The sequence below is a fragment of the Pipra filicauda genome, unplaced genomic scaffold, assembly GCF_003945595.2.
Source record: "Pipra filicauda isolate LSUMZ 115617 unplaced genomic scaffold, ASM394559v2 scaffold539_size335297_pilon, whole genome shotgun sequence".
NCBI classification, from domain to species: Eukaryota; Metazoa; Chordata; class Aves; order Passeriformes; family Pipridae; genus Pipra; species Pipra filicauda.
Window position 1 is genome coordinate 95445 of NW_024104686.1, and position 18759 is coordinate 114203.

The window sequence follows — 18759 nt, forward strand, 5'->3', positions numbered from 1 at the left end:
TCTGTTATGCCACTGTCTCACCTTTTCCCTGGTTCTGATTATTCTGCTGCAGTTTGCTCTGGGACATTCCTGTGGCATCACAGACAGTGAGGTGGACGCTGAGGCACCAGGGTGTACAGGTTTTTGGGAGTCAAGCTCTTGGACTTTCCTGAGTGAGCAAAAAGAAATAAAACCTCTGGGTAATTGTAGTACAGAATTTAGGAAACCATATTTGTGTCTTGTATTAAAGGAATTGGCTCCTATTTTGGTGTATTTTATCTACCTCAGGGTACTTACGTAGCTAAATATACCCACAATCTGGGAATCCCAGGGTCCTTTGCCTCTTTACCTTCTCTTATCTCCCAGAACACATGTGGGAAACTGAGCCAAAGTGAGATTAAAGGTGTGTTTCTGTGGCCTGGAGTGGAGCTGTTTGTTCTTCTTCAGGTGCAGCTGAAGTGCCACTGGTCACTTTGGCTGAGTTTGACATCCTGGTGTGATGGGCCCAAACTACTGCATGAGTGGCCTGTAACAAAATAAAGGATAGAATCATGGAATGGTTTGATTTGGGTTGGAAGGGACCTTAAAGCTCATCTTGTTCCATCCAGGACACCTTCCACTATCCCACATCGCTCCAAGCACTGTCCAACCTGGCCTTGGACACTTCCAGGGATGGGGCAGCCACAGCTTCTCTGGGCGACCTGTGCCAGGGCCTCACCATGGCCACAAAATTCCTTCCCAAAATCCAGTTGTTCTTTGCTGTGGCCCTGCACCATCTACATTTCCATATGAGCAATGCTGCAAACACCCAAGTTCTTTGCCATGGAGCTCTTACTAATAAAGTGGCTTAAACTGTATTTTGTTATGCTGGTAAGTCTGTAGAAAAGAAACTGGCCTTTGGCTTGGGGAAAGATTGACCTTAGAAAGTGCTTTTGACTTTTAAAAGGGTATCTGATAAATATTTTTGCAGATTTTAGCTGAAGTGTTCCCTTATCTGCCTGCAGTGCAAACAGAAAGCCCTTCTGTCTGCATGTGGCACTGTATGGCACAGTGTGGAGGCATAGTTGTATTATCTGAAAACAAATGAATTACAGCCATGTCAATATTTTTTTAAGTGGGGAGGGAGAAGGGACTGAGGTCCATTATGACTTGGATATGGGGAGCCAGATTTCCCTAATGCATTTCAGTAACACAAAGGAAAAGACAATGTGCTATTTAAGAACTGGATTTGTTTTCCTTCTGTGCAGGATCACCCATAGCAACTACATATGTGGATAAATGTTTGGTATAGAAATGGCCCTTGTGGAATGCTCCAGTCAGTATTTGAAGGGTATTTGGACTTCTGTTTTTTTGAGATTTTAATACAAGCAGTTGCATAGTCAGTAACCCCTGATGTGGCACATGGGATTTGTGGCAAGACCCCGAGAGACTGGGGGAGTTTAGTGCTGAGAGTAACACTGAAAAATGCATTTATATTGTCATTATATCAAGACTTTGCTGCCTTTATTTATATATCAAGACCTTATTGCCATTTTTAACACTGTGGGTGTAGGAACTTTTCAAATCCCACTCAGGATCCTGGTTACTGGTTGGACTCGATGATCTTGGAAGTCTTTTCCAACCTTTAGGATTCTAAGTGGGCTGATACTTTAAGTACAGATAGAGGATAGTTTCCTTTCTCTAACTGAATATCTCAGTTATCAGTGTTTCTACAACACTAAAGAAATCCTGTAATTATATAATTTGACATGAGTTACAGACTGTGTGTGTATTTTTCTGGTTTATTTAAAAAGGAGCAAAACAAGGATCATTATGAAGTTTCTCACATTGAAAAAGGAGGGGAAAAAATCAGGAAAGGCTGAAAAGTTCCATTGCTTCTGCTGATCATCTCCTTCATGGAGATATTCTTCAACTGTTGTAAAAAATAATAGTATTTTCTCAGAAAATTCTCAGCACATTCTCACTTGAAGCAAGGAAGACACTGGCTCTGCTTCAGAGCAGAGGTAGAACCTGGTTTTCCCATATTTCATGTGGTCATTCCAGGTAACAACTATTTTGAAGCCAACCCAAAAATTCCTTGTGGAGCTGCTAAAACACTGCAGCAGCTATTTGGGCCAAACCACTGGGTTTGTGTGAAACATTCCAGTTTTCATGTTTGCTCTTTAAGACAATTTTGATCAAAAAATTCTCATTTAGCTCTAATCATAAGGGCATTTTTGAGGGGCTTAGACAGATTTTTTGGAGCCCAAAGGCTGTGAGAAAAGATGTGACAATGAATTTCAGTAACAATGAATTTCACCCATCCTGGCCTGGGTCGGGTTTCAGTCCTGTGAACAGAACTTGGCTCTGTGCTGCTTGATTTTGGAAAGGACTTGTCCTGAATGTGTGTCTTGTCCTCAAATGAAAAAGTGATGGTTTAGAGTGTCCCTGATTTATATGGGATTAGACCTGATTTATGTTATGCTCAAGACACCACCAAATCTTAAATTTTCTGGCAGAGATCATGGATCTGTTGTTTTATTTGTATATTTGTACAACCCAGTACCTTCTTCAATGGCACCTCACCAAAGAGTTGCTAAAGTAGAGATGGGTGCTGTTATTCTGGGGACAAGGGTCATATTTTACAGTGTAAAATGCATCCCAGGCTTTTGGAGCTTTCTGTTCTATTTTGGAGGGTTGCTGATCTATCTTAAGTTAAAAAGTAAAACACAACAAAAAGTAAAGGTCTGGAAACCAACTTCCTTGATTTCACAGTCACCCCAAGACTTTGGTGTTGCAGGAGAACACATTGCTGGATTTTCTCTGGTCCCCATTAGCACTATTGTCCAGTGTGTTACTTCTGGGGAGGAGTTGTAAAGGTCTCTGGAGGGAAATAATTCTCTAACCTGTGTCATGTATTTATGGTATAAAGTGATTTCTAGCTGTCTTGGAATGAGTTAAATGTAATTAAGTCAGAAAACTGTCTGGTGAAATTGTGACTCAGTTGTCTTTATTAGGATTTTCTGAAAGAGAAAATTGAACTTCTCTCACACAGAGCAAGTGTGTTTCAGAGTCCTCTGTGGTCTTGTTTTACTTCAAAACCTGCAGCATCTGGTGGCCCAATGTTGTTCTTGTGTTTTTCTGGGGTTGGGAGTTGGTGGGTGTAAGGGGTGGAATAAAGAACCAGTCACACGTTTCAGAAGCCAGTTAATGTCTGAGCTCATCTCTGAGGTACAGGAGGTTCCCCTGTGCTGTAAAGCCTTTAATTAGAAGGGAAATCCTATTTAAAGGCCCATAATGTTTCTGTGGTCGCAATAAAACATCTTGTGTAATCGGGTAATAAAATCTCAGTGGGCAAATCTCAATCTCGTTCTCATTTTGTTCTTTTGCTTCAGTGCCCAGCTGTTGTTGATATTCCTTAAGCAAATCCTGCTCCTTGCAGTTTGTGCTGATGGGGAACCAAGGAAAAGAAGAGCAATGTGTCAGATCCTAATGGCTCAGCTCTGGGCACAACTTCAAGGAGGTTTTTGGTTTATCTGCCAGCCTGGCTTTTCAGTGGGCTGAAAACGGAATTAAGATGAAATACTTGAAACATTACAGTAGTGCAAGCTCTGGTTGCTTGTGGCAGGAATTATTCAAGAGAACAAAAACTGGTAATAATAATAACAGTTGCAGTCTTGCAAACAAAGTGTGGGTCCTGGCAGGGGAGGCAGTGGCTGTGGCTCCATGGGATGGGGTGGTTTCCTGTCCTGGGCTCTCTTTCACCCACATGAAAAGTCACCTCTGTGTATATGTAACCCCCTTCTTCCCACAACCCCTTTCCCATGGGCAGTTTAGGCTTCTCCTCCCCCTTCAAATGGACTCAGTGCCGAGCCTTTGATTTTTTCCCTGGTGAGACATTCCAAGGCTGGGATCCAGAGCCGTGTGCTGGAGCACTGCTTGTCCCTCAGCTGGGAGCTGGGCTGCAGAACTTCCTTTCTTCAGAGAATCACAGAACCCCAGAGTGCTTGGGTTGGAAGGGACCTTAAAGGTTATCTCATCCCACCCCCTGCCATGAGCAGGGACACCTTGCACTGTCCCATGTTGCTCCAACCTGACCTTTGACACTTCCAGGGATGGGGCAGCCACAGCTTCTCTGGGCAACCTGTGCCAGGGCCTCACCACCTTCACAGGGAAGAATTCCTTCCCAATCTCCAACCTAAACCTACTCTTTTTTGATTTGAATCCATTTCTCTTAATCTCCCCTGTGTACCTTTAGATCTTCTGATAAATGTTTCAGTGATTGTGGGCTGTTTCTCCTTTGACTCTGGATAATGTCCCACCTCCCTTGGCCTGGTGTCCTGCTGGGAGCCAGCTCCTCCTCTCCCAGGGGAGGATGAGTGGGGGCATGCTTAAAGGGGTCTGTCTTGTGAAAAACACTTGAAAATCAGCAATTAAAAGGGACATCTTTGGCAGTCATGTAATCATCCAGTGTCAAGGGTGTTGTAAGCCCCATGATGAGGGAGCTGGGAAAGCCCCCGTGAAACTGGAAGGAACAACCCTCATTCCTTCATGAAAGGACATGTCAATCATCCCAAGCTCAATTTAAGAGTTTACTCCGGGCTTCCACCGCCTGTAGGAGAACCAGTGTTGGGGCAAGTGTTTATTCAGTCAAGGAAAAAGATTAAATTTGGGAATAACTCTGTATTGACCCAAGGTGTTTCCATTACCGCAACACGGTGTAAAACCTTAGCAGTGAGCTTTCCTATAAGGATAACATCGCTGCTCAGCCAACCTGTGTGGAGTTACTACTCACTCCCAGTCTGTGTAACTTCATCACACAGTCATTAAGTGCCAGGGAGAAGATTATTAGGTGTTACATTATTTATCCTGATAATTGAAACCACTCCTGACGTTTCAGCTTTGGCCGTTCAAAGCAATAACCCTTCGACTTCAAATACCGGGAAGGGAGTTAATCAGGGATTTCTGAATGTGTCAAGTTTATTGATCTTGTTAACAGGAAAATATGTGTGGTTACCTGGGTGAGGAAGGAAAGCAGTTATCATCTGAGCTGGGATTGGTTGGGTGCTGTCATTGATGCCTGAGACAACAAAGATCAGTGTTAAACAAAAATTAATGGCAAATGTTTCCCTGCCACAGTTTTCCAGCCAAATTTCTTGTGTGGGTAAATTTACCTTAAACAAATAAATTTCCTCTCAGTCCTGATTTTGCTGGAGGTGAACGGGCACAGTCTTTTGCCACAGTTATGCCCAGCAATTAGCACCAAGAACACTTTGCAAACCAATCCCCTTTCAAGGTTCACAGCTCCTTTAGAGACTGGGAGGTTTTAGAGGTGAGGAGTCCCCACTAGAGAGGCTGTAGGGTGTGTCATGTTGCAAATCTGGAGGGTTTGAATTAACTAGAGCACATACTTGGGGGAAAAAAGTGTCATGTTGATTTTGCCTGTCTTTAACTTCTGAACATACTTGTGCAAATGCCCCTAGAAGGTTTTAAATACACAGCCACTGTTATCTTTACAACCCAGCTCTTGACTTCACCAAAGCCAAAGTGCAGCTGAGAGGTCTCTTTTCTGTAGCCTCCTGGGAATTGCTCCCAGCTCTGTTACCACCTTAAATCCTGGCTTGTTTGGGCTTCATTTCAGCCATTCCACTGTTTTGTCTTGGATATATAAAGTCAGCAGATTTGGAGCCACTTGGGTCTCCTCAGGATGTGTGTGAGTACCAGCAGTGCAGGGGCTGGACGATGGGTGTGAAGAGCTCATGGAGATGTTCTCTTTCACAGTTCCTGGATGGAAGCTGCCTTGACCTGCCTATGTTTGAAAGATTTGCCTTTAGTAGGTGCTTTCTAAGGCGTCTTTAGCTGCTTTTGGAGTAGAAACTCTTTTGTTGTATTTATATGACAAATAAATAAATCCCTTTAATTTCGTGTCATTGGTGACAGTTCAACCACTTCCATCTTGAGACACACAAATACCAATTATAGCAGAAACTCTTAATCTTGGACTTATAAGCATCATAAAGCCTCTTCTGCACTGTTTGGAGCTATGATGAGGAGCTGTGACTGTGTCAGTCTGGTCCCAGCTGTATGGGGATGAACCCAGACTAACTCCATGGGTTTCTGTGGAGCAGCTCTGTATTTTACCCCAGTGGGAGTAAGACAGGACTGTTAGTCCATCCTTGGCCTATAAGACACTTTTATGACACAAAACAGGCAATCATGGTCTTGCCAAAATGAAGTTCCTTGGCAGGATAGAAGGAGCAGTGGTGTGGAAATACCAGGATTTCCCTTGATTTTTGACTCACACACGATGCACAAATTGCTTTGCTACATGGATTGTGCCTTTTAAATGATGTTTGGCTTAATCCTCATTTGATTGTTTTATGCAGTTGTAAAATACATGTTTTCTATGACAAGCCCATGATAAAAGTGAGTATTGATATGAACCAGCGTTTCACCTACTCAGAGATAAAAATATTAATAAAGTACAACTGCCAGGACAGACTTTATTAAAACAAGGTTCTAGAAACAGTTCTGTTATCTTAAATAATATTTTTCTAGTGAGGAAATGCATTAATATCATGCATTTCATGCATTTAAGCTTATCAATACCAATTAATTTCAGATTTACAGCTCAAATGTTGGTGTCACAGCTCAGCCAACCATTCCATGTAGGAAGTCTGGCAGACAACAGTCCCCTGAATATAATTTGCATCAAAGTACCCAAGTAATCCTGTGTAAAATGTCTTAGATATTTGTGAGCCATTCACAGTGGCAAGTTAACATAATTACTTAACATAATGCAAAATTCAATAGAATTACTATTCTCAATTGCTGACTCATTGGAATAATAAAAAAAACTAAATAAAGCAACTGGGATAATTTGATGTGTTGGTAAATATCAATAAATTGCATATCCTAAAATTTAGGCAGGTCCAGGAAAAAATGGACCTTTCTGCCGCATGAATCAGAAAACGTGGTGCTTGTTATGGGGGCTGAAAAGTGATTTTTTCCCCTTGAATACCAATTATTGGCTGTAAATGAGCTGCAAGGGGATGTTATTTTACATGTTTTTTACAAACACCCCACTGCAAAGAAATTGGGGTTTTCTTCGGGTGGCTTAGAGAAATTATTTAAACTTGTAGAGTTTCGAAGGGGTTGGCTTTGCAAAAATAGATGGTTTCATCTTTATTTACCACAACAAAAAAAGAAAAAGAGGTTAAAATGTCCTTAATAATTCCTTTAATGCTGCTGCCAGAAAACAGGCAGGAAGATGTGTTGCAACATATTCACTCTTTGGGGATAACAGCAGGAAAAAGTGGTGACTGCCTTTTTTTTTTTTCCCAGAAACTAAAGTTTTGGAAGGGATTTGGCCCATTTCTGAGCAGAAAACTGCCATTTTTACACAGCAGGATGTGTAAAAGCAGGATTTTTAAAAGCAGGATTTCCAGAATTTAGGGCTTGGCATCCTTCTGAAGGCTGACCAAAATACGAATGTTTGGGCCCTAAATTCTGAATATTACAGCCCAGCATTCTGCAATAGGACTGCTTTGGTCCCAGGGTGGGTACTGAAGTGTGGTCTGTGCAGCCTTGGGAGAGAGGTAAAATGCTTTTAGAGAAAACAAAGAGGTTCTCCCTGCCTTATCCAGTTACCACCAAGGAATGAAGGCACAGCTCTTCATTTCCACTGGAGCATATTGTCACTTGTGTTTGTTGTCTTAGGAATGAGTTTCTTATCTGCAAAATGATCTGACTCCTGATGCCCTTTAGCAGACTGGCTGTTCCCAGCTGAGGAGCCGCTATTTATGTGTGTCTGTCAGGAGCACAATTTATGACAGACCTGCGAGTTCTGTGGACTTGAGATGTTTTCACAGTTGTTAGACCTGACCAGTTATTTCAGTCAGACCAACTGCTTAAATCGGGTTTGGATTTACCCCCAGCCCAAGGTGGAGGTTGATGCTCATAAACCCAGCAACCCCCAGCAGAGAAAACTGCCCTGTTCCCGCCTCGACATCATTCCTAAGAAGGTTGGTTGGAAAAATACACTGCATTTTTTAAAGGAGTCTGGAATTCCGTAGAATCATAGGATTGTTATGTTGGAAAAGCCCTCTAAGGTCATCAGGTCCAACCATCCCCCAGCCAAGGCCACCACTAACCCATGTCCCCAAGTGCCACATCTACACGGCTTTTAAATCCCTCCAGGGATGGGAACTCCACCACTTCCCTCTTCCAGGACTGGACAACCCTTTCCACGAAAAAATTTTCCCTAATATCCAATTTTGGCCCAACTTGAGGCCATTTCCTCTCATCCTGTCCCTTGTTCCCTGGGAGCAGAGCCCAACTCCCACCTGGCTCCACCCTCCTGTCAGGGAGATCTTTTTGTCTGTGAAATAAAAAGACAAGTAAAACACTAATTTTTGTAAGTTTGGGCTCATGGTAGTTACTGTTATTTTTATAGTAATTGTGGGCTCTGGTAGTTATTGATGGGTGCAAATTTTTGGTCAAATAATAGTTTAACCAAGCTAAAGTTATACATATTATTTTTAATTAACTTGTGCCCAGGCATGTGTTTCACTTTGAATTCAAGTGTCACATTTGGGAAGTCTGTTTTTCATCATGCTTAAGGTTAAAATATTAGGTCACCAGAAGAAAGAACTATTTGAGGCACATAAGACAAATTAAATGTTAGAAGGAAGGAGAGGGGAGGGAGGAACAGAAATAAAGCTGTGACTTCAGAAAATAAGGTAAAGCGGGAAAGAGTTGGTGAGGGATGAAATGGGCTGCAGAAGGTCTGAAACTCATTTTGTAGTGTTCAAAATTACAAGTTTTTGTGTCGGTTTGGAACAGTTCAAAGCTGTACTTGCAGTGTCCTGAGGCCCAGGAAGAAGCAGGATGTTGCTTTCTGGAAGAACTCCTTCCAAAGCAAAGAACAGTCTGAAATAGTTTTAGCCAGATCTCTGGAGAATGGGAAGTTTGGATGTTCTTCCATTGGAGAGAAAGAAAAAAAATGCATAGAATGGAAAAATAGCTTGAAAATAAATATAATTAATATAACAAATAATAAAGATAATATTAATAAAGTTTTACTGTATCTACATATTCAAAGATGTAAAGTTGTCCAAATTATATGGTGTAAAGGTGTTTGCATCTTGCTAAGAGCGACTTTAGAACATTAATCCTTTTATGTTTCCTTATACTACATTCACTCTGCTGATGTCAGGTGCCTTTTTTCCCTGGAATTAATACTATTTCAATCAAAAATGAGCATCACAGAAACTGAGAGAACACTTGGGAATACCCACATTTCAATAAATGTGTCATTTAGGTTCAGATTAAATTGTAGAAGCATATAATCTCATACAGTGTAAAATATTTTTTAAAAGGTTTCAGCAAGTCAGTGAATTTGTCATCTTTTTTAACAGTATGTCCTCTCTCTCCCCTGCCTGTCTTGTTTAGTGTCCAAGGTGCAGGACATGGATGTGGATGGGATATGCTCCAGTCCCATCCATCCTCTCCCAAGGCCCATCAGCCCAACGTCCCTGTGGGGCCAAGGGCTCTGGTATCACTGAGGGCAGAGCTGATTTATGGGGTGAAGCTGATGGTCATCCCATCAAAACCTCCTTATCTGGAGCCTAATGCCCGATGAGAGGTGGATAAAGACCGTGTGTGTGAGATCCCTGCAGCCCCAGGGGGGAATCCAGGAGGAGGGAGTGTGTTTTCCTGGGCAGCACAAAGGTTTGATAGAGGAGGCAGAATTTAGTGCCTGGAATCTTACCCTGCTTGACTCCTCTTCAAAAACATCTCAGAGTTTTTTTCCCTCTGCATCCAAAAACTTGGAGGAGCCGACCTTCCAAAGGTAGCCTTAAAATAGCTTTGTCAACCCAAATATAAGTGTGGGGAGTTTCCTGCCATTTCCAGAATTCTTAGGGGATGATTTGCAGTTCATCTTGAATAATGATGTAAGAAATGTGCCAGGAAAGATCCAAGTGCTTGTCCAGGGTTGTTCCCTAACCAGCTGCAGCTGCTGAGTGGGCACAGCACCCTCTCCTGCAGGGAATGCCCCTCAGCTTTGCAGGAGTTTTCTTAGCAAAGAGATAATTCAAGTGTTTAGGAGGAGAAAACTAGTGAATGTGAGAGCTCATTTATTTAATTTTGATCAGTATTTAGATCAAATATTTAGAACTCAACTCTCCTTAAAGCAATACCCTCCATAATCCTGGATTTAAGTTGGAAATTTGGAGGTGCATGACTTGGTGTTAGGCAGGACCCTTTGGAGCAACTCTGGAAAAAACACAGGAGTGTCCCTCTGATCCCTGTGGATCCCTGGATGAGCCAGGATGTCAGGACCTGAGCTCTGCTCACACTTCTGTCCTGCACTCCTGGTTTTCCCTGGAGAGAAGAGTATAAAGCACTTGGTTGTGTAAAATTGAGCTTTTCATTCTTGTCATTATTATTTTCTAGGCAGCTCTTTTCTCCCAAAATGAGTTGTTCTGATAGAGACACTAGAACTTCCTTAGGATGCCAAAGAAAAACAGGCAGTAATTGCTTGGGATTGTCCTTGCCAAGGGATTCATTGCAGGAGAGATGGATTTTATGGAGCTCCCAGGGCTGTGGATGCTGCCAGGCTGCCAGGACAGGGTTATCCAGCCCTGAGAAATGCTCAGACTGATATGTTTGAGGAACTGTAGGATTTGGAGGGGATCAGGAAATTTCATCTGTCCCAGTTTTAGTGTAGAATGGCCCAAATGGCCTCAGGTCTGGGTTGGGCCACCTGGTGCCAACTCATGTTCTAATCTGTTCAAAACAGCATCCCAAACCCACAGTAATTTTGGATGCTTTATCCATCATGTAAAGCATACATCAGTCTGGAATGTGAGGTAACAACTAATTAAAGTAGTTACTGAGGCAGATCATATTTGCATATTGATATTTTTTAATCACAGAGTCCTAAAGTGGTTTGGGTTGGGAGGGGCCTTAAAGCTCACCTCATTCCAACCCCTTGCCATGGGCAGGGCACCTTCCACTAGACCAGGTAATTATTATTGTTGTTGTTGTTGTTATTGTTGTTATTATTATCATCCAGTGGTGCTCATAATGATATCAAAGGACACCATTAGGAATTTTTTACTTTATGCCCCTGCTTTCCTAGTGAACCCTTTCACCCCTGTGACTTTAAAGGGGTGTCAAACAGTAATAGTTTGTATTACCCAGAACTTTCCCTTCAGTTACACAGTGACGTGGAAGTCTGGGCAGTTCTTTTTGCAAAGCCCTCATGTTGCTGGGATATTATTATGAACCAGAGCCAATATATTCCCATTTTCAAAGCAAGGCACAAGCTTTTTGCTCTTTGGAAAATATGAGAGAATATTATTCATCTGTTTGCTTTAAGGGATATCTGCCAAGCAAAAACCCTTTCATTTGATTCTGTGTGAAGCTGGAACACAAGTATGGAACAAAATCTAATTTATTTAACAATGTAAAAATAATTTATGCAGCATGAATGGGGATGCATTGGTTATATGTAATCATAAAAATAATTTATTGACACACCTTTTAATTAATGGCAGAGTTTTCTAGAGTGTGTTTCTTCTCTCTGTGCTGTCACCTCTCAGCATCCGTTAGGAACAAAAATGCCCTGAAGTTACACCGTCCATAACCCACGTTTAGGTTGTAAATTTGGAGTAATTTTGGTGTTAGGCAGGACTCTTTGGATGCAGCTCTGGAGAGGGCACAGGAGTGTCCTTCTGATCCCTGTGATGTGCCGGGGTGTCGGGACCTGAGCTCTGCTCTCCTGAGTTTCTCAGTTTCTCAGGAGTTTCTCAGTTTCTCCTGTCCTGCACTCCTGAGTTTCCCTGGAAGAGAAGCGTATAAAGCCCGTGGTTGTCTGAACTAGGCATCATTGGCTGCCTTTTCCCATCAGTCCATTTTCCCATCAGGACTCTGCTGTTGAATATAAATTATTTAGATTAACAGCTCTGACTAGTTCAGCGCTATGGTACTTTGGGGTCTTTTAAGCAAGACAAAATGCCTTTCACTTTGCAAGTGAAAAGAATGTCTGGAGAGTCTTCACACAGAACCAAAGCTTTTCCATCTCCACTTGGTAGATCGTGGAGATGATACAGCATTTATTTGCTTTTGCTCTTCAGATTGGATCATGTCCACAAACCAGCCTGGCTCTGCACACACACCTTAATCCCTGCTGGCTTTAAGGCATCTTCCAGTGCCACTGGGCCATAGGATGTCCTTTCTGTGGCTGATTTTGTTAACCCCTCACATTCCTCTGTTTACATTGCTGTCACTTAGAGATTTACTTAGCAAAATAATGGTGATCCCACCTAACCAACCTGCTGACAGACCTAAGTGGGAGCTTGAGTTCTGGAAGGATGGTGTTGGAAGAGGGATCAGAAGGGAGGGCAATGCTCTTGATACTCAAAGCATTTGGGACTTTGTCTTGCCTTGTCCTATTCATTCATTTGTCCATTTTTGCTCAAGATATCAAAATTAGGCCTGTATTAATGATTCTTTCTTGTCGGGTACTCACTCAAATCGTTCTTAAAGCAAAAAGGGGAGAAAAGACAGAAAGAAAGAGAGAAAGAGGGAGGGAGGGAAGGAATGAAGGAAGGGAGAAAAAGAAAAGAGAGAGAATCCATGGGGTGTGGTAGAAATGACCACACAATTACACCATCTTTGGAATATGTGTTTTTAATATGTTGGATTGCAAAAATAAATACAACATGATCTCACAAGGTTCAGTTTTTCTGTTAATATGTTGAAGCCTGGTTACAAACCTTTTGCTAAATTAAGTTCTAGTTCCTGCCATGGGCAGGGATACCACTTTCTATTCCAGGTTACCCCAAACCCTGTCCAACCTGGCCTTGGACACTTCCTGGGATGGGATGGGGCAGCCACTGCTTCTCTGGGCAGCAGATCTGTCCTGACATGGCCCTGTCACTGCCTCCTCTGAGATCCCAGTGCAAACTCAGAGGTTTTGGGTGTGGACTCAGTCTTCTGTAAATTTTGTGCAATCAGATACTCAAAGACACCTGAGAGTGGTGTAAATTTAATCTTCTGTTCTGTTATTCCATGAAGTCAGAAGTGTTGTCACAGGGGGAACTGCAGGGGGATCCGAGAGCAATGGACAAGCTCCAAGGGAAACATCAAGGCTAGAAATATTTAAAGCATCAAACAGAAAACAGAGTGGAAATCAAATCTTATAAGAAATAATCTTAAAGCCCTACAGTGCTGTATCAGCTGTTGGTCATTAAGATCCAGCACTTTCCTCTGTCTTCTGTAGCCTTCACTGAACGCTCTCCGGGGCTTTGAGGGGTGCAGGCAGCAGGAGAAGTGTAAGTCAGTTGAGGGGCAACACCCACACCCCAGAAGCTGCACTGTGATTAGGCTGGAATTGTTCCTACAAGCTGGCATCCCTGGTTTTGACCTGCTGACTGCTGTCCTCTCTACTTGAGCCAGAATTTACTCAAGAGATTAAGTCCATCCACAGTCAGAAAACCCTCTGGGCTTGGATTGACTTCCATTTCATTAGGACTTAATCATTAGGATTTAAGCTTGTCTGTAGATGTTAACACAATAATTGCTGAATGAAACCTAATTTACATCCTGTTGGAGCCAAAGGGACCCTTCCTTTTGCTGTGGGAAGAACAGGATCAGGACCCTGAAGCAGGTACACACTGGAGCAGGGATGCTGTGATTTGCTTACACAAAGCAGGTGAGGGATGCAAAAGATGGACATTGAAAGGAATCTGCAGCTCAGCCTTGATCCCAAGAAATTGATATCTTTGTTTAAAGCCAAAGCAGCTGCCTCTTGGCAGCAGGAGGTGGGGAAAGTGTTTAAGCTGTAGGAGCCCCTGCATGCTTCTGTTTGCTGCGTTTGGATGGGACATCTGGTGAGCAGAATCTGTCCAGTGGGAAAGGATCTTGGAGAACTGGTGACTGCTCCCCAAAACCAGTGTGTTGTGGGCAGTGGTGGTTCAGGGAGTGCCTGCTGGCAGCTGCACTGGCAGCAGCACTGACTCCAGGGAACAGCTCTGGGTGCCCATCGAGGACCAAAGGGATACACAGGAAGTCCTGAGATACTAAATCTAAATGTTTCCATCCTGAGCCATCTCATGGAAAACAGTGCAGGCATCAGGGAAACATCAGGAAGAGTTGCAGAGGCAACAGGGGATTTTGGGAGACTTTCAGCAGCTGACAAAGGGTGACACAGCAAGGGAGCCAGGGAGTGGCCTTTGTTCATTGATGACATTGTGCCGATAACTTCCCCACAGCGATGTGTTACTGGCCTGGATCAGGAGTCCTGATGTGGGAGCTGCTGTTCTGATGCACGTCCCAGCCCAGTACATCCCTTCTTTTATCACCATGACCCAAAGCTCTGGGAGCAGAGACCAGGAGACCACATTCTCTTGGGTCTCAGGGATCCTCCTGTCATACTTTGATGCTCCAGTTCCTTTCCTTTGATTTATCCTTCTGCCCCATTAAGGAACTGATTTCCGAAACAATTCTAAGTAGTGCCTGCTCTGTAGGAGTTCCTAATCTCCTGTTTTCCCTCTGTGAATTCCCCTGGCATGCAGCCCCAGGGCAGAGGTGCTGGAATCCAGGCCTTTCATTTTAAATCTTCACCTTCTGAGGTAATCTGCAAAATCCTGCTCCTCGGGGCATTCCCATCCAGGTAAACTGGTGTCCCAGCTCACTCCTAATCCTTGCTGTGTGCAGCTATTGCAGTTAAACCTCCTTCCGTATAAAGGTGAGCCTTTGTGTAGCCCCTGAGTTAAATTCCATAATAAATTTAGCCTGGAGAAAATAATAAATGAATAACAAATGAATAATTAATTATATCCTATTGGGGGATTTGGTGGATGTGGTTTGTGTCCCTGGTTACATCTCAGAGTATCTTTGTTGGCTGAATACAACACATTAACTGAGGCATCTCAACCCACCATCGGGCTGTTAATGACGAGTTTAATTGGCAGTTAAAGGTTGTGCTTTTGCAATCCGTTTCCAATGTGCTTGGGAACATCTTGGGAACATCATCCAATGAAGCCTGGCCCCCTTCCCATTGATTTCTCAATTGTAAGATGCCTATGGAAGGAGGTTTCCATCTCTCCCATCCCTCTTTCCCACCCCCCTGTCTTCACACTCATAAATTACTGTGGTTAATTCCTGGTGTTTGGCTTCTCCCTATGAACTGGAAAGCGACTCTGTGGGAATCCCACAGGCTGCTCTGGAGCTGGTAGCTCGGGAGTGCTGGGAGATGTCTGGGGTGTCCTGGAAGGCAAGCCTAGCCCTTCTTCCCACTAATCCCATTAGCTGGTCCTGGCTGCTGTGACAGGGACCAGCCGCTGGCTCTGTGAGCCACGCACACAATGAATGGGCCACTTCAAAGAGGATAAATGGAATTTGCATTTCCAAGCTCTCACAGCCAAAATCTTCAGGAGGGGATGAAAGTGCCTTTTGTTAAACTTAATGGCGGAGTTGATTAAAAAAGCTCTGATTTTTCCCTGTTAAGGCATAGGGTGATTCCACTGTTCGGCTTTTGGCATCTGGGGGAGGATGAATTCTGCAAAAAAAAAAAAAGCACACAAAGAAAGTAACCTGTTGCCTCCCCAGCTGTCATCATACTTAGGGATATTCCAGTATCCTTTATCCAATTTTGAGAACCATATAGGAGCTGTCTGGGGTGGGTGTGAATAACAAAGAAATTATCAGCAAATTTTCATTAGGCGTCTCCTTTTGCTGGGACCTCAGCAGAGCCCGGGTGTCTGCCCAGAAAATGGATCCCAAATATCTCAATGCAGAATGCCTCCACCTGGATTCTCAAAGCAAGGAAGTAAAAGGGCTGATTCATGCACCTCAAAACACCCCTAAAACCCTCCATTGAGTACCAGCACAGAGCTGTGGATTATCTGTTCAAAATAACCAGGTCTTCAGAGGTTTAGTAATTTCCTTTCTTTGCTTTGTTTGAAGAATATTGGCAAATAATTTCACATCTGGATTTATGTATTAAAGGTCTCCTATATTGCCTAAAACAAAGCACCTAATGAAAGAAATGTGTCCATTTAACTCCTGTCTTAGCCTTGGTTCTGTTTCATCACTAAATGTTACCACACACGGAAGGTTGAGGGAACATTTCCTATTTCAAGGGCATCAGTGCTGGGAGAGTTTGCATTTTCTATACACGCTTTAAATTCTGTCTCTGCCTGCTGTATTTATCAATATGAAGTGCAAGTTTGGTTCAAAAATAGAAAACAATGTGTTAGCTGCTTTAAATAAACATAAGTATTTTTTTTTCAGGCAGTTTATGGTTCTTTTCTAATCAAGGCTGGGTGTATTCTTGAGTAGAACAAGAATTATGCAAAAAACATTAATTTCATACAACATGAATGTATATTTTGGCTGAGCTGAAATGCCACAAATACTTTTTACCAGGCCAATGAAGATTTTTTAAAATAATAAATATTCAAGATCTTGTTGAATATAAGGAAATAATCCTTATTATTTTCAGCATTTCACAAAGAGTTTTCAGTGTCTCACGAAGAGTTTTCAATATCTCGCAAATGAACCTAAAGTTAATAGAAGGAAATAATCCTCATCTTCACTTTGGGCTGGTTGGTGAGGCACTAAAAACTACCTGCAGCAGTGTGGGAATGTTTGAATGTTAAACTCTCCAGGGCACAAAGCCCGTGCCAAGCAGTATCTAAAGACCAAATAATCCCCTATCCAAGATCCTTCCTGGAAGGGACGGCAGGTCCAGAACGAATCGAATCGTGAGCACAAATCCCAGGAGCCCCTCGCCTCGGCCCCTCCCAATACAAGAGGCAGCTCCCTGGGGGGACATTTTGTTGCAGAGTTGCCTGTGAAATGTTTCAGCCCTTTGTGTTCCTGATTGATTTCAGGGATGAGTATGAAGAGGACGGGTTCTGCCAGCCCTACCGGGGCATCGCCTGCGCGCGGTTCATCGGCAACCGCACCGTCTACATGGAGTCCTTGCACATGCAGGGGGAGATAGAGAACCAGATTACAGGTGGGTAAACAGCACATTGGCTTCTTCCCCACAGAGCTGTCTCTTCCCAAAAAGCTGCTAGAGTTTTGTAAACAGCAATACCGGTTTTATTTGCACTTTATTCCCTCTTGCCATGAGCTTCACCCTGGACTCTGCCTTGCGTGGTGTCCATGGAGGGGTCACCTGGAGAGTGACAGTCTGAACAACTTTCATGCCTCTACTCCTCCAGATCCCCCAAAAAACCTAAAAACTGATTTTTCAAGGAGAAGGGTCTGTGTATTTACAGCTTCTGGGAGGCTCATAGCCAGGCTACCTTGTGCTGCTGTTACCCAAACAGATTTTGAAAGCAAAGGGAGATCAGAATTAGTTGATTTTATGTGGTTGAGATCATTTAGGTGCTGAAAAAGGCTGCATAAAAAATCCAGCAGGGAGTGTTCTTCCTTTGGATTTAGTAAAGAACCAGTTTTCATTGTTTTTGTGGGATATGCGGATGGGAAATTCAAAGAGAGGCCTCATAGATATCATGATACATCTATTCTTTTTAATATAATTTACTCCTGGCCAGGTCCCAGTTGTGGTAATCATCTTCTCTATATTCAGATTTTTCTCTTGCTGTCAGATTATCCCAAATTTCTCTTCTCCCCGGAATGTTCTTCCTTTGTCCCCAGACACTGTCAGCATCACAAAAAAGGCTTCTGCATTGCCCCCAAGAAAGGCCAATGGTTTTTGTACAGCCAACAGTTCATAATCTTACAGCATTTAGTTTGAAGAGTCTTTTGGGATTGTATGAAAGTTGTCATCTTCCACAAAGGAACTGGTACTGTCATCCTGCAGCCTGCGGGAATTTGGGTTTTACCTGTTGGCCAAGAGGCATCCAAGTATTACAAGAATTTGCAAACTATTAGAAGTTATTCAGAGGGGAAAAAAAAGAATAATTGGCTTTGTGGTTTTGGTAATGTGCTTAGCATTAACCCTGGTTGAAAACCAGGTGTATTTTCCTTGTCAGTGAAATTAGCATCATTAATAACTTCTGGTGTAATTCGTGATGTGTGTTTCTGGAATCATCACCTGAACCTCTGAGAATAAAAGCTGCAATGGGAAGTGAGGCAAGAGCACAGGAATAGCATTCCCAGCAGTTTAAGTGCAACCCCTGTGTGTGTTTTTCAGCTGCCTTCACCATGATTGGCACTTCCAGCCATTTGTCAGACAAGTGCTCCCAGTTTGCCATTCCCTCGCTGTGCCACTACGCCTTCCCCTACTGCGACGAGACCTCCTCGGCCCCGAAGCCTCGGGATCTGTGCCGGGATGAGTGTGAGATCCTGGAAAATGTCCTGTGCCAGACAGAGTATATTTTTGCAAGATCCAACCCCATGATTCTGATGAGGTTAAAGCTGCCCAACTGCGAAGATCTTCCCCAGCCAGACAGCCCCGAAGCTGTCAATTGTATCCGGATTGGCATTCCAATGGCAGATCCCATCAATAAAAGTAAGTGAAAAATGTCTAGTTTTCCATGGAAATATAACCTAAAGAACTAGCAGTATAAAAATAAATATACAATATTATTATGTATTTTATAACATAATTATATTATTTATTACATATACTTATGTATTTTATAATGTAATCTATAACATATAACATATAATATATAAATAGAAATATATAATATAAGTAAAATACTGCTGGGTAAAGATTGGCTGTGAGGGTTTGTGCATCCAGTCTGGAGCTGATGCATCCAAGTTGGAGCTGGTGCTGGGCTTTGCCAGCTCCCAGGTGCTGTCCTCTCT

General features: G+C 42.9%; 1 protein-coding gene across 4 annotated transcripts in view; it reads left to right on the forward strand.

Annotated features, from left to right (window-relative positions):
• Positions 1-18759, forward strand: part of ROR1 (receptor tyrosine kinase like orphan receptor 1) — an 88273-nt gene that overhangs the window by 56779 nt on the left and 12735 nt on the right. For all 4 annotated transcript variants that reach the window (XM_027747954.2, XM_039387177.1, XM_039387179.1 and 1 more), the window contains 2 exons: positions 16866-16993; positions 18140-18457. In XM_027747954.2, coding sequence (XP_027603755.1) covers positions 16866-16993; positions 18140-18457 — 446 coding nt within the window. The remainder of the gene's footprint in view (positions 1-16865; positions 16994-18139; positions 18458-18759) is intronic.